This window comes from Fragaria vesca, linkage group LG1 (assembly GCF_000184155.1).
Source record: "Fragaria vesca subsp. vesca linkage group LG1, FraVesHawaii_1.0, whole genome shotgun sequence".
Lineage (NCBI taxonomy): Eukaryota > Viridiplantae > Streptophyta > Magnoliopsida > Rosales > Rosaceae > Fragaria > Fragaria vesca.
The window spans coordinates 10,407,816-10,423,403 of NC_020491.1; the positions used below are offsets into that span (position 1 = coordinate 10,407,816).

General features: G+C 36.6%; 3 protein-coding genes across 3 annotated transcripts; 2 read left to right on the forward strand and 1 right to left on the reverse strand.

Moving 5' to 3' along the window:
• The first annotated feature begins 5,335 nt into the window (after positions 1 to 5,335).
• Positions 5,336 to 6,112, forward strand: LOC101308129 (DCN1-like protein 1-like). The gene has a single exon (XM_004289143.1). The coding sequence runs from the start codon at positions 5,336 to 5,338 to the stop codon at positions 6,110 to 6,112; it is 777 nt and encodes a 258-aa protein (XP_004289191.1).
• A 560-nt stretch (positions 6,113 to 6,672) lies between these two features.
• On the forward strand, positions 6,673 to 8,354 carry LOC101307922 (ADP-ribosylation factor 1-like). Its single transcript, XM_004287949.1, has 6 exons — positions 6,673 to 6,700; positions 6,791 to 6,946; positions 7,345 to 7,415; positions 7,525 to 7,644; positions 7,749 to 7,867; positions 7,986 to 8,354. The coding sequence occupies exons 2-6, from the start codon at positions 6,799 to 6,801 to the stop codon at positions 8,071 to 8,073; spliced, it is 546 nt and encodes a 181-aa protein (XP_004287997.1). The 5' UTR covers positions 6,673 to 6,700; positions 6,791 to 6,798; the 3' UTR covers positions 8,074 to 8,354.
• A 4,701-nt stretch (positions 8,355 to 13,055) lies between these two features.
• LOC101308213 (cyclin-D3-2-like) lies at positions 13,056 to 14,781 on the reverse strand. The gene is made up of 4 exons (XM_004287950.1): positions 14,103 to 14,781; positions 13,779 to 13,980; positions 13,525 to 13,655; positions 13,056 to 13,403 (listed from the first exon to the last, which is right to left on the reverse strand). Exons 1-4 carry the CDS (start codon positions 14,619 to 14,621, stop codon positions 13,125 to 13,127), a joined length of 1,131 nt encoding a protein of 376 aa, XP_004287998.1. The 5' UTR covers positions 14,622 to 14,781; the 3' UTR covers positions 13,056 to 13,124.
• Positions 14,782 to 15,588: the final 807 nt, after the last annotated feature.

Genomic DNA, 15,588 nt, shown 5'->3' on the forward strand with positions numbered 1-15,588 from the left:
TTTTTGTAATGTGATGAATGTGAGGTTTTTGTAGCAGAACAATGAACACAGAACAATCAAAAGGCTTTTTGTACAATTGAGCATTTGAACATCTGCTTGATCCCTTGCAAAATAGCATCACAAAAATAGACTTACATAGTGTTCACGCTTTGGTAACAAGTGAAGTCCTGAACTCCTGATGCGATAAAGAAGTATCAAGCTGTATTGCATGAGTCGCTGAGTTGATGGATTTTTTTTGTGAACATTTTCATCTTCTTCTGTATCTCACTATAATATAATGTGTATTTATTATTGTAACCAGTGTCATTGTGTAATATCCATATGTTATATTATTGTGTTTATCAATTTGTCGAACAACAACAACATTGATTCAAACAGAAGCAATTGTGGTAGTTGTAGTTGATATCCGTCATTGCAAACCGCCGCAACGCGCGGGCATCATCTAGTTGATCCCATAAGCATGTTTGGTGTGTAGGATAAATAAGCTCATTACATTAACGGTTCAAAGGAAGAAATGGAACCTAATAAGTTTCAAGGTTTGTATGAGATTACTTCTTATATCTAATAAAAGAAAATGAATCGGGTACGAAGATCTAATTAGGTAACCGGTGGAGATTATAGGCATTGACAATTTGAGCATGATCCAAACGAAAGGCCCTCCTCCTTCGGCTAAGCAACCGTCTTCGAAGAATAGGCAAACAACAATATAACTACGAGAGAGATTTGATAATACTTCATTTACCCAAGAACAAGCTGAGTAAGTAAAATTCTTTTACCATCATCATCTTCAAGATGAATGCACAGGCCATCAAGGTACAATTCCAAATCTTCTCTGATCATTTTCTTTTTGTTGCATTGTCACAAACTTTGTTCTTCATTTCTTAATCACACTGTTGTTCTCACATCTAGGAACTCAAGACAAGGAATGAAGAAGCAAGTGCTAAAGAGACAAAGGTGAACACAGTAGATAATCGATCATCGGCGGGACAAGGCCAAGAACATAGGAATGTGCAGGTGGTTCACCAGTCACATCCCTCGCCGATTCCAAATACGAGCGGGGGAGTCCTGACCGGTGCTGCGGCAGCTGTGGCATCTACCCTTAAGTCTGCCAAGGAGGCCATCTTAAAAAATGATTAGCCACTTTCATTTCATTTGATCAACATCTTTGACATATACACACATGTACAAGTAAATAATATTTTGTGAATATTTGATTTGAAATGCGCACTGTTAACTGAAAATGTTTTTTTTTTTTTTTTTTTGATAAACAAATGTTGTAACATGGATGTATAATGTTATTGCTTGGATATTCATATCTGTTCATGTTCAATACGCAATGGAATTGAGACCAATCCCGGGACTTGGAGATGTAACATTTTCTGGCAATTGAAGGTTCCTAATCTATCATATAACAAAGGCAAATACAAATTGATTACAGGAAAGTAGTGATATCTTTTCAAATTGAAATCACCTACATATATATCTGTCTTCCTTCGTCATTCTTCATCTAGAACTGATCGAAGAAGATAATAACAAAAAGATAGGAACCAAATGAGAATAGAAGAATGACTACTCAAAACACAATAATACAAGGTTTTTTCTTAAATTAATTAGTACTGTACACTAGCTTTTTCTACCCTATTCTGTGCAATTATCACCGAGATAATTACCGAAACAACAGTAACAACCATGAAAGTTTTCTTCACTCCATCAAAGTACAAACTGCAAATTACTAAAAGCATTACTGAGAACACAGTGAACATGATCATAATTAGATCATCATTCCTTCCACCGTAGGGGACAGGCAATTGTAGGCTTGAGGTTTGCGGGTGGTTTTCGACTATGAACCCCCAGTTTGGGGGTGGGGGTAACAGTCTCGGTGGCTCACCGAAAATGGGCCACGGAGACTTGAGATTTGTGGGCGGTTCACGTACTCGGCCCACTCGCCTTGCGGTTGAGCAAACGGTACGCATGACACATCCACAATACCCGATTGCGGACAGTACGGAGGGTAGGTACTTGCATGGTTCGACCAGTCTTGTTGGGGACTTGAGGGCAATGATGGCTCCCCCTGCACAGCCCAATGCATATCGTTGTGTTGGTTGTTTTCGTCAGAATGGCTCCTCCTCAAGATCCATTGGATGACGGCAGACGGGACACGTCGTCTTCCCACTCTCCCGCCACCGGTTAATGCAATCTTTATGAAATAAGTGCGCGCAGGGCAAACCAGTAGCAGTCACGTACATTATCAAAGGGAGAAACTTTGTCCAAACTAGTACAGTTATCCCCATCTCCCATGATGATCACTCTCAGGATTCACTTTATCGGAATAGCCTTTGATTGCTGATGATTCGGATTGCAGATACAAACTCGTTACTTTGCAGCTCTAATGTTGGTTAATATAAATTACATATATAGGTTATACATAGGTAATCGAGGAGATCCAAGTATGACTAGAACAGACTAGAAGAACTAGAGAAGAGATGCCTTCTAACTTACCAATTTCCGGATGAGGTAGCCCAGAACTCTAGCTATAGCAGGATATGTTTTTGTTTTCCTAGAAGGATTTAGGAAAGAATTAGTTATTTTTTAAGGGAAGTGTTCAAAAGATAGTTTTGGATAGTACAATGTTCTTACACATGTACATTACTGTGTTTGGTTAATCAGTGAGCCCTTCTAGTGAGGATCTTTAAGTTGATGACGTTTTGGTTTATGGTTTAAAAGATATATTTTTCGATCATATCTTGGCATCTCATCCGTTCAGTTTTTAGGTCTATATGTGTTGATCAACGCTACAAATTTTCAGCTAAATCAGTGATCGTTAAGGTAACAAATTAGATCAAATTAATGGACAAACCAAATTTGTCAAACATGAACCATTCAAGTTCATAATTGGTAAACCCTAAATCACACTTATGAATGTCTCAACGATTTTCAATATGGCTAAAAATTTGCAGAAATGATCTACTCGTAAATACCTATAAACCGAACGGTCAAGATGTGGATATAAGATCGAAAAATGGGATAAGCCGAAAAGTCCTTAACTTAAGGGTCCTCATTAGAAAAACTTCTTGGCTAATCATATGGTTCTTTTGTATCATAATGCTCTTAACTTTAAAAAAAATTATAATAACGAAGTCCAAGCAAGAACTCTCTATATAAACAAACTGAAGTTATAATTGAGATTTGAGAGTTTGCTGCTAAAACATATTTTGTAAAACGTGAGAAATAAGTGAGATTTCAACTTTTAATTGAACTTGACTCAACAAGATTTGAGTACATAATCTTATAACATGAGAGTTCTGAATTTTCATTAACTGGTAATTCATTGATTTTTTTTTGTTAATTTTTTTGTTTTGTTTCAGGAAGTAGGTAATATATATCTTGACCAAATTCATGGCCCAAAGGCTCTTACATCATATGCGGGTTTGATATCGAGTCATAAGGCACATGCGCGCAAAACTACATGACAAGTAACCATACACACATTTTAACCTATTGTTGATATGAAATGAATTCTATCTAATTTCTATGAAAGGCAATAAACATTTCTTCTGAGTCTCCTTTTGCCACTTCCAAATGCAATCACTATGATAAATGTGTGAGCAGGGTGTAACGCTCTTGGGGCCAAAGTCAGAAATGTCCTCCTAACAAATAACACACTCCTCCTCCTCTTCTTCCTCTTTCTTAGCTTCCAAGCTATCAAATCTCATTTGGTTCAAACTTTCATCACCACCATTGCACTCCTGCACAGTCACGATGTCCTTGATGACCACGCAAATAGGCCGGAAGGCGACGAAGACTCTCAAGGCCTCACTATCTTTTCAACAATAGCAGGCTGCTCATGTTGCGGGATGCCCATAGGCGGAGATATTCAAGGACCATGGCACCCCTCCAACTTTTATTTCAATGTGTTTTACTACAAAAACTTGGCCGAATTGAACCAAACCTAACTTAAACCATATACATTGGCACCCCTCACTCCCTCACGTTTTAGCAGCTCTTGTTGTTTAGTTATGCTAATTACTTCTTTTAAAAAACGTTTCTTAAATAAAGTAGTTAATTTAGTCCTATTCTCAGTACAATTATGCTTTTATCTTACAAATTAATTTAATTAGATCACTGAAACCTAAAGTTTGTATATATTGTACACCATAAATAAGGGTCTTTTCATATAAATTGTACAACATATTCATGTAAAAAATGATGCTTAATTGGGTCTTTTCATTTTTGTTCTTACATCCTTCAATATGAGTAAATGATCGACAATTCATGGACTCTTCAAGAGAAAAAGTGTTGAATTTAAAGCTTGTATATTAGTACATATTTATTATTATATATTGAGGAACTCTAATATACTGAAGCAATAGTTCTTGAAATCCTCCCGTATCAGCGAAAATCAACTCTAATACAATGACTTTCGCGCAAGGACTAAAATATCGACGATCACGGATATATTGGTGGTTCGAAAAAAAGAAATCTTGATGGATATATCGAGTAAATATCGAATATCTTTTACCAAATTTTATATAAAAAATTGTATATTGGAACAAAAATAGACTAAATATAAAATATCAGAAAGATATGAAAATTAATATCGGTGCTTGTAAAAAATAAAAATTTCGAGGAAATATCAAGAAGATTATAGATATTTTAGTCCTTGCTTTCGCGATATGCAAAAGCGACGAGTTAATTTATGTATAATTTAGTTTACGACTTTATTATATTACAGTAAGTTTTCAGCCATCAAGCTAGTTTACCTTATATTTTTTAACCTTTTTATATTGGTCCCCCTCAGTTATGATATCTGGCTCCGCCGCCCTGGGGACGCCGGTGCTGGGAAGAGTGCATGTGTAGATCAACCATGTGTCCCGAGTCCTCAAACACAATAGGCTGGACACGAGAGAGTGGTTTAGTTTGTCTTTCAGCTATATATATATATATATATATATATATATATATATATATATTTGTTGTTTCAGCTACTCAATGCCTCCTTTCTCAAGTTTTCTCATATTTTGACCTAACAAGCTTTCTTAATTTTTACATTTATGCTAGACAAAAATTGATCTCCGGAATTACGGAAGTAACTTATTGGTGCAGCTCTTGAAATTGCATCAAAGTTGATCACGGAGAGGAGTACTCCTATTGTTACCCGAGAAGTAATACCTTTCCTATCGAAACTCGGAGAGCACTCCTATTCCTAATTGGAGACGAAGAGCTTCTCGATCAAACCCTATAAATAGACGTAGCCTTCAGAACCTTTGGCATATTCCAGACTTGACTGCGTTCGCGAGCCCGAACGAAATTTAGGGTTTTCATCATAGGTCAAACAATGCCGAAGTTGAGTAAAAACAAGGAAGCAAAGGTGGAGGCTTTCTTGAACACAACCGGAGCGTCGAAAAAAATTGCTATCTCGCTTTTGGAGAAGTGGGATTGGAATGTCGAGATAGCGCGTAAGAAATATCACACCCTGTATCCAAACTCTACAAACTTGCAATACCAACCTAAACCTATCCAGCCATCTATGGAGGAGCTTTACCGAAGATATAAGGCTCCACATGAAGATATGATCATGGCTGAGGGTATCGAGCGCCTCTGCATTGATCTGGAGGTTGATCCCCAAGACATAGTCATGTTGGTTATGTCATGGCACATGAAGGCAGCCACCATGGGAGAGTTTTCGAAGCAAGAGTTCTTCAATGGACTAAAAAAACTAAAGGTTGATACCCTTGAGAAGTTACGAAGCGAGCTACCGGCTATGAGAGCTGAGCTGAAGGACAAGGACAAGTTTGAGGAGGTGTATGATTTTACTTGTGGCTGGGCAAAAGAAAAGGGTCAGAAGTCTTTGCAGCAGGACACTGCAATTGGAATGTGGCAATTGCTGTTTGCCGAGATGACGCCAAAGTGGCCTTGGGTTGATCAATGGTGTGAATTCTTGGAGGAGAAGCACAATAAGGCAATTTCTAAGGACACATGGACTCAACTGTTGGATTTTGTAAGGAAGGTGGATCCATCGATGTCGAATCTTGATAAAGAAACATGCTGGCCCTATCTTGTTGACGAATTTGTGGAGTACTTGGAGGAGAAGGGTCTGGTGCAAACTAGTTAGGTAGTTGTTTGATAAAAGATTCAAGAGAAAATCCTATATTAGTGCTGTGAATCAAGAGTTTCTCCTGGTAGCTAATTCATGTAAAAGTTGGTATTTGATTGAGATGCTTTATTTCTGCGATTTAAAAGTTGAATGTCTTGATTTGGGTTAGAACATTTTTTATTAAATTAAGTTTTGATATACCAGCCAGGTTATGCATAAGATATTCATCCTCTGTCATAATTCAATTCCACACATATTAGCAATATAGTTTCTCAGTGTCTAAATTTAAGAAGCAAAATGGACTTTAATGACTCTATCACAGCCATTCCCATCTCAATCCCAACATAGCTGTAGCATGAAAATTCCCATCAAAGGAGAATGTATACGACTACTATTCCACCGAAAGTAAACCAATCTAAAGCTATTGTTCTTCATTCTTTCATGATCAGAATCCAATTCTCTTTCCTTTATTCTTTTTTGCTCTGCCAGTGTAAGATTTTCATTTGTTATATAATGCAAGCCAATGTGTTTCTTTTTCTTCCTTATGCCTCTCATCAAAGATATTACTTCATAATTTCATCGATATTCACCTGATTTTCTATCCTGGTACAGAACTTTCCTCTAACAATTAATATCGGTTTTGTTTTCATATTTTTCTGGTCTCTCATATTGTGCTATTGTCTGTGGTTGAAGCAGTTCAAAAAATGGGTATGGCAATCTCTAGGATGTTGAAGATGCTGTTTGCAAGGAAAGAAATGAGAATACTAATGGTGGGTCTTGATGCTGCTGGTAAAACCACTATCCTCTACAAGCTCAAACTTGGAGAGGTTGTCACTACCATACCCACAATTGGTACTATCTACTTCTCATCCATTAACCCCCACTTCAGTCTTTCAATTCATTATTGTATATTGTATTCCTACAACTTTTATCTGTGTCTCATTTTAGTTGATCTTGTGTCAACCTTAATGCTCAAGTTACCATCTCAATACTCTCAAATATCAGTGTCCTTTGCCAATCTTTGGATTATAAGATCAAACAAAACAAATCACCTACAATCTACATCTACTATATATGGGGAAAGCATATGATCAACTTATAATATGTACAAGCTAGCTAATTGAGTTTGACACTTCCACATAGCTAGTGCAGCAAGCTCTTCCTGTCTTATATGCAAGCTCATAAGAGAAGTAAAACCATATCATCAACTTCTGCCAAACTGAAACGAAGAAATTCTGATTTAACTACAGGGTTCAATGTGGAAACTGTGGAATACAAAAATGTAAGCTTCACTGTCTGGGATGTAGGAGGACAGGACAAGGTACTAACTTTGATTCTCATTCTTCCACTAAGTGATATTTCATGTTAGATGTTTGATATCCGAAACTTAACCAGAATACTTAATCTCAAGTAAACAATGTCCTATACAGATTCGGCCACTTTGGAGACACTATTTCCAGAACACGCAGGGGCTTATCTTTGTGGTGGATAGCAATGACAAAGACAGAGTTTCAGAAGCTAGAGACGAGCTCCATCGAATGCTAAGCGAGGTATATGTTCATTACAGTTTCTCCTTGAAATTTCATTATAGCAGTTTTGCTCGATTTTTAATTTTTAATTTTTTATATAGAAGTGATCATTTTCTTTGTTGCAGGATGAACTCTCCAATGCAACACTGCTTGTATTTGCCAACAAGCAAGATCTTCCAAATGCCATGAGTGTTTCCGAGATCACTGATAAGCTTGGCCTCCATTCACTCCGCCAGCGCCGCTGGTAACTAACTATGAAACCAAACATATATGCAAACATATTCTAACAATCAACTCTTTCTCATTATCACAAATAATTTGACTTCTTATGTTGTGCTTATGATTGCTTCCGTTTAATATAGGTACATTCAGGCTGCTTGTGCCACTTCCGGGCAAGGACTTTATGAGGGTCTTGATTGGTTATCCAGCAACATCTCAAGCAAAACATGATACACCAACCACTTATGAGACCAGAGTTTCTTATATATTTCAGCAAATGTTTGATTATGTGGTTGCAGTTGATAAATTATACATGTATATGTATTGTATGTGTACTTTTTGCATACAGGCATAATTATGTAGTTGAATATTCATACTTCTGTATGTATCTTCTCTTTCAGTCTTTCTAGTCCTCTAAACAAAACATTACAATGTATGTATGTTTATTAGTAGGGATATCAATCCTGATTCATAGTTAATAATTTACTAAAAATACAAAGCATGATTAGCACAACTCTGGTAATTACTTTTTATCATCAATCATTTTATTTAATTCCAGATAGCATGCACAACTCTATTCAATCACTTTTTCTTCTACTTAGCAGCAAGTGTGGGTTTCTTCAACATACTTGTCTTTAGACGTATGATAAAATGAAACAGAGTCTTACTTTATATGTATCTAAGATGTTGAAATGAAACAACTTTGTTTGTAATAGTGTGGAAACCCTGCTGCTTCAGTTAATATACATAAAAAGCTAGAGACTGGTAATGTCATATGTGAACAATATCTCTAGGTTCCATTTTTCCATGTAGAACATTCCCAAAACCCCCCAGTCCAACAATAAGTGTTTTGAACTTTTGAACTTTTGATGGTTCAACAACAATGGAATGATTAATATTTTTTGGATCAATTTATTCATTGTACATAAGATGCTAAGATGGAGGACCTGGTTCCAACCCTCCACACCAATCTCCATAATAACTGACTTGGTTCAGCCAAAAATATGCCCTTTATTGTTTTGATTCACAGAAACCAGCAAACCATATAAACACATGCTTCAACTGAAACCCACAATCATGCATACCAAGTTACCAACCACTCTACTAATTGAGCTACATCCCCAAGTTAAAATAGGAAGTTCTGTTATGATCTAATAGATTCATTACTGTTTTTCTAAAACATGTTACTGACTTAATCATCAAAGAGTCGTCGAGGAGGCCAAAGGACCCAAACAACCTGGGAGAGATCGAGATCAGCATGAGTGTATGCTAAAACAACTTGATGAACATACCAAATAGGAAAGAGATTAGTAGGTTGTGTGAACTATCACAATCAAGAAGCAAATTGAAACAAAAGAAAACAAGGAAGAAGAAAGGCTCTATGAACTTTCCTATTGACATTTTACTTTTGAGTGTTTCCCATTTCAAGTGCAGCATGTAGAAAGAAACAACAGTGTACTTCATTTCTGAGCTTTGACGATTTCTACATAAAAGATACCAGAAACATAGCTTTCTAGCTGTTCTCAACAACTATTTCGACTCTGTTCTCTCACATGTACATGTACTATTTGCTCTTATATCATCTCCCATCTACCCAGCCAGTACATTCTGTTTTCCCACCATTTTCCATTTTCTTATCAAAATCGTGTTTTTACTTTCAGATTTTTATTTGGTCTTATATAGAATATAGACGCTAAATCATATGAGATGGTTGAACCAAACTTGATGTAGATGCAAACATTATCTATCAAAAATAGCATTGTTTTCTTCTGCTAGCTAGGGAAATGATTAATTTGACTTGACTTTGATCAAAGAAAGTATAGGGCAACTAGGCAAAGCAGACCATATTCTTTTGCTTCTTCAATTTAGGGAGCTTCTTTGTCTTTGTGGCCACATACATGGAAGCTTGATTCACAAATGATATCTTTACTACTCGAAGCGGCATAAATTGCTTCTATACTAAAACTTGGGAAGGTGCTTTCCAAATTTACATATAAGCATCTCTCATGTTTGTTTTACATTTATTTTGCCCTTATTATAAATCCAAGACCGTAAACAAAAAAAGTGACCATTTGCTTAATACACATATAACACACGTTTATACTAGTTGAAAGAAGCGACTCTAATGCATGACTTCTCTCTGCGTTTCTTAATACAAAGTGCATCGTAAAGTAAGCGAGTCACACAGTAAAAAATTATGAAAATAGGCTAAATTCTCCTAATTCTTTGAGGAATTCGATTACATATTTATAATTCATCTTATCTACATTCTATGTAAATAAACATGCATTATATATGCTGCAAGAAATGCATATAGTATCTACTTTGATCAAAGCTCAATAATAGGAACAACCAACCTCATCCCAAATTCCCAGCTCAGACAGATTACAGGCATAAGATATGAACCCGATTTCGGTGACAATGGCTGATCACCTTAAAGTGACCACAACTAATAAACATGGGACACATGTCCATTTTAAAAGACTTGGATGCAATTTGAGGACATAACATGAGGGTTTTGGGTATTTGACATATTTGTTTATAATTATTATTGACACTTGTTCATCTCTTATTGATGTTTGTTACCCATAAGTGACCATAGCTGATCACTCAAGTTATTTCCATAAGATATTAAGAAGCAAGAATCTCTCTTGTTGATTAAATGTTGTGGATGAATACATTTATGTTTGATAAATTTTCAAACTGATGAAATTACTTCTCCATTTACTTTCCTCCTACCCAGTAGTGCTACAGAGACCTCTAGAGGGTTCAAACCCTACAAATTCATGGCTCTGGTTCTGCATTGCCCCCAGTTAACTTCCCCATACCTCCATTCTCTGTTTGTACAATGTTTATTAGTTATTAACACAACTACATGCATTGTCTACATTAATACTGGCATTGAAAACATATATTCATTACAAACCAAACCAACATGCATGGCTGTGCTCATGGACTCTGGAGTCTGGACTGGTCTCTGGCATCGAATTTATAAAAATAGAAGTGTTTGGTGAGATTGATGGAATTGTCCCTTTGACAATTGGTGCTTGCCATGCTGTTGGGGTATTTATAATTCACAAGTTAAAAATATTGACCTTGACTATCTAAGTTAAGAAAGTGAAGTTCTTGACTATCTAAGTTCAGAAAGTGAAGTATTCTTTAGTGTTCGAGGGCGCTTAAGTTAGTTTATTGTGTGAGGCACATTACAGAGTACGTACCATAACTAATACAATAGCTCCTTGTTCCGGAACAATAATCCAGAATTTCAATACCCTAGAACACTATAAGACTTCAAAATTCGCCACGCTGAGTTCATGAGTCAAAACAGAAAAGTAAGGGGCCTCAGAAGAGATGCATAAGGTTATGATTTGTTTGATCAATAGGATCTTGTTTTCATGATAAGATAGAGATGTAGCTAACACTTTAAACTAAAAGTGAAAAAAAGAAGGGGAAAAAAAGGCAGGGGAGAGAAGGACCACAGACAACAACATAGTGCTCACTGTTTCCCATCTATGTAGAATTGCAAATCCATAATCCATTTTCAAACTTGTCTGTCTGGTTTTGTTTTACTAGATTCAGAGTGGTTCAAAGTATAAAAAGCATCCTGAAAAATCCATTATCCTCCTACATTTGAACTTGATGGCTTTCCCACACCCAACATTTATTCATGCTATCTTCTACATTTAGTTATGTACTGGACTAATGTTTACCAAGACCTTTGCCATTTCTATTAATTTAACACAGAATCCCACTCCTTTCACACAGTACTTTTCATAAGAGACTAGAGATTTGATGGTGTTAAGTAACCCTTGGACACGAGAATCAGAACACAAGAAATCGGAATAGCAGAAAAATAGAGGCATACTTACCGTGAAAAAGTAAAAATCAGGTGCTTAAACTTGCAGAATCTGACTTCTGTATGCAACTTATAGTCAAATTCATGAATTACTGAACAATTTATTATCAGATATATGATTTATATACACAAGGACGACAAGGTAGCTTAGAGGTAGAAAGGGGGATTTCAAAGTTCAAAGAGACAAACAGCAGGAAGTCAATGCGACAAATATAAAGACAACAAATTAAAAAACTTTAGGAGTATCTTTAAGAGAAGAACTGTTCCCACACCAAATATCCATTCTAAATGTGAAAGACATTACTATACTAGGTTTGAGATGATGTATAACACCTGGTTTAGCCTACATCTTAGGTAGTGGTTAGTACAGATAAACAGTTTTACAGATACAAACAACACAAATATATGACAAAACCATCTCCAACACAGGAACAATGTAAGAGCTACTCGGCTGTTTAGAAAGACTTCTACTAATGAGTTTGATCCTACTGAAACCCCAATCAAATATTCTAAGTTGTGAATACTCCACGGTCATTGGCTTGTTCAATCATACAGAACAACCAAAGACTTTGTACTGCACATCATTTACTCTTGTATGGTTTGATATAAATTATCAATGACTAGAGTTTTCCATCTCAATCACTAGCTATCACACTGTCCTTTTCTCGTTTTCTAACAACAGGAATTGAGCCTAGAATTCTAGAATCTAGTCTTTACCCCACCCCACAGCCCCTTGAGCTAAGCTCATGGACATCTATGGTTTAAGTTCAAGCTAAGTTAAGGAGAGTGATGTCTTGTTTTTGTTTTTTAAGGAGACAGATATATAGATATAAACAACACCAATATTTAGATAAACAGGATGTGCTGGAGTTATCTTTCTTCATAACCACTACAAATAGAAACAAACTGAAGAAGTGATGACATAAATTCATGTGTGTGTGTGTGTGTGTGTTACTGAGACTAATAGATGCAACAAAAATGGTGTTCGGATAAACAAGATGTGTTGTGGACAGTTATGGTTTAAGTTCAAGCTAGATATGTTAGTGATAGATAGATAGATAGATAGATAGATGCTGTTAGCATCTGTGTTAAGATAAAGAGGATGAGAAGAGGATGTGTTGAAGTTATCTTTCCTGATAAACACTACAAATTAGAACAAAGTGAAGGAGTGGTAACATATAATCATCGTGTGTATGTGTGTCTTAAACCCTGCTCGTTAGGGTACCAACTCTCAGTTCAAACAATGAAAACTGAAAGGTAGAAGTGGAGTTTGTTCTGAACCTCAATTCAATTTTATAGGTTTGGCTACAAAATGAAATTATACCATAGAACATAGTAAGATTGCACATATGGAACATATAGCAATAAGGTATAATAGGAGGATTGTACACACTACCACGTTCAATAGTAGACAAAAGAGAAGACATTAACGACTGCTGCTAAGCACATCAACAGATACACGATTTAACGAGGGCAGCCGCATCTGCTGGTCCTGAAGTCTGCTCCTTTTAAATCGAGCGTCTGGTAAAGATGAGACCGGTGAAGCCACAGCCCAGGAATCATTTGAGGTATCAGAGCTGAACGATATATCTGTAACTCCACTTGGGCTGCTAGGTATGGAGGAATGCTTGCGTTTATGCCCTTGGTTTTGCACAGTTCTGACCGATACTACCAAGATAAGCTTGTAGCATTCACTGACTGTGCCCTGCACAAGAAGTCATTACATTCAACTACTTGTGACATTAAGTTCTGATCTCATTACATTTGCAGAAGCAGTGAATAACAAACTACATAATGAGTGAGAAACCCCTGTATTAAGTACAAACCTGGCTGACTTTGAGTACACTCAAAACCTGATTCTGATACTCCACAGGATTGAATGTTTCAATCTCATTAATAACATACAGCATTATTGCAGCAGCTACTATAGAAGGTAGAAAGACCAGAAATCTGGTGTCTGCAATTAAAATCCACCATTAAGATAAGAATGTAGTACCAAGTCATATCATCATAAGTATATCTCTTCTAATATGGTGTAGGATTGATACTAATATACTTGAAAAGCTATCTGATTGCTCACCTGCAATGACACAGAGAAGGAGGCGCTCACATCTCCAGAGAAATTCCGAATGCAAATGGGTCTTCAAACCAAGCCTCCTGATCATGTGATCAAAGAACGAATTTGGTGTTACTGGATTCATCCTCCAGTCGAGAGTTGTAAGTACCAAAAGCTCCATTCTTTGAATAGTCCTGGCCTCAAATACATACTTTGATTCCTCCACCTAAACAAAACAACACCAAAAAGAATCCACATTGGTCAGAAAAGAACTAACACAAGACACACAATAGTCTATCAATTCAGCAAACACCCAAATTGAATCATAAGCATTACAAAGACACATACTTGCAAATCCAAGAGAAGGGGCATATGGGTCTCTTCCACTTTGGCAGCCAGAGAGAGACAAGCCACAGCAGTGAGTTGAGTCATCCAAGGCTTATCCTTTTGAAACACCAAGCTTGAACTGAACCGATCAAAGTAGTTCATAGCTAGAACCGTGGTCAAACAAGAGAACCCATAGTGTGATTTCACACTCAAAATCCACACTAATGCTTCTTTCCTAGCCAACGTTAAAGACCCATCTGAGATTGAACCACTGAAACAGACATGGGTTTGTTTCTCTTTTGAAATTAGAGAAACAAGTTCATCTTCTTCCCAAAACAAGTCACCTTTTGACATAACCAAAGTGGAAAAAGGCTGTTTTTCCACAGTGTCAAAACAGCTCTCACTCTGTTCTTCAACACCATTGTCTCCCAAATCTTCTTCTGCTTCTTCTTCTCCCTCAAAACCTTCTTCACAGAACAAAGTATCTAAGAACATTGGTGGGTTTTGGAGCTCTTCGGAATCTTGTAGTTGCAGGGACATCTTCTTCTGAGAAGAAGAAACTGGAGGCTCTGCTCATTATAGGAAGAGAGAAAAGCACAATCCCATGCCCATATCCGTTTGATGTGAATCTGTTTTTCTCTGTGTGTGACTTTTAAGAGAGAGAGAGCGCCAAATGCAGCGAGGGGACGAGGGATTTTATCTGAGAGCTCACTTTCACGCCTGTCCTTTTTCTTTACAACACCATTTAACACAAATATTTTATTTTTTTACCCCAAAAAAATGACAAAAATTAATTTGAAAAATAAGTATTTTGTAGGATGAGTATTCTGTATTTATCAGGTATGGGTGTGCTGAAGAAAACTATGATGGCAAAGAAGAATTATAGGATGAATGTTTTCAATATTTGTCCAAATGCTATGATTTTTATCAGATATGCTTCCGAAGTTATGGATGAGTTTCTACTTGGCATCAAAATTTTCAAAGTCAATATCACGATTTGATAATCGTTCACACAACGTGTTTAACCTCGTTACTTTGCTTGGATTTTTTCAAACACATGAATTTAGGAAGAGATCAAGCATCACAAGTAAACATAACGCCGCTCAAAAATATACATATGAATCCATTACCAATCCAATCTCCTCCCTAACCCTAAATGAAAATGTGAGGGACTTTTTGTCCTCGTCTCAAGTGGGTACTAGACTAGATGTTTAAATTTGTATCAAATTTCCAATAAGAAATCAAGTATCCGGGGATGAGGAGCAACTTCTTATAAAAGCATGTTCAACTTAAACATCTAATCCAAATCTTTCTTCTTCTTTTTTCTTTTTTTGGTTACAAAAAATTTAGATAAGAGTTTGGTTACGTTACACCACTGTCGCTAGGATAAACCTGCAACCTCAACCCTGAAAGACTGACAGTAGACACGTACATGTCTAGCCTCCAGATATGAATTTCCACATGAGAATTTACATATCGCGAACCAACGAGACCTGTTGGTAGCTGG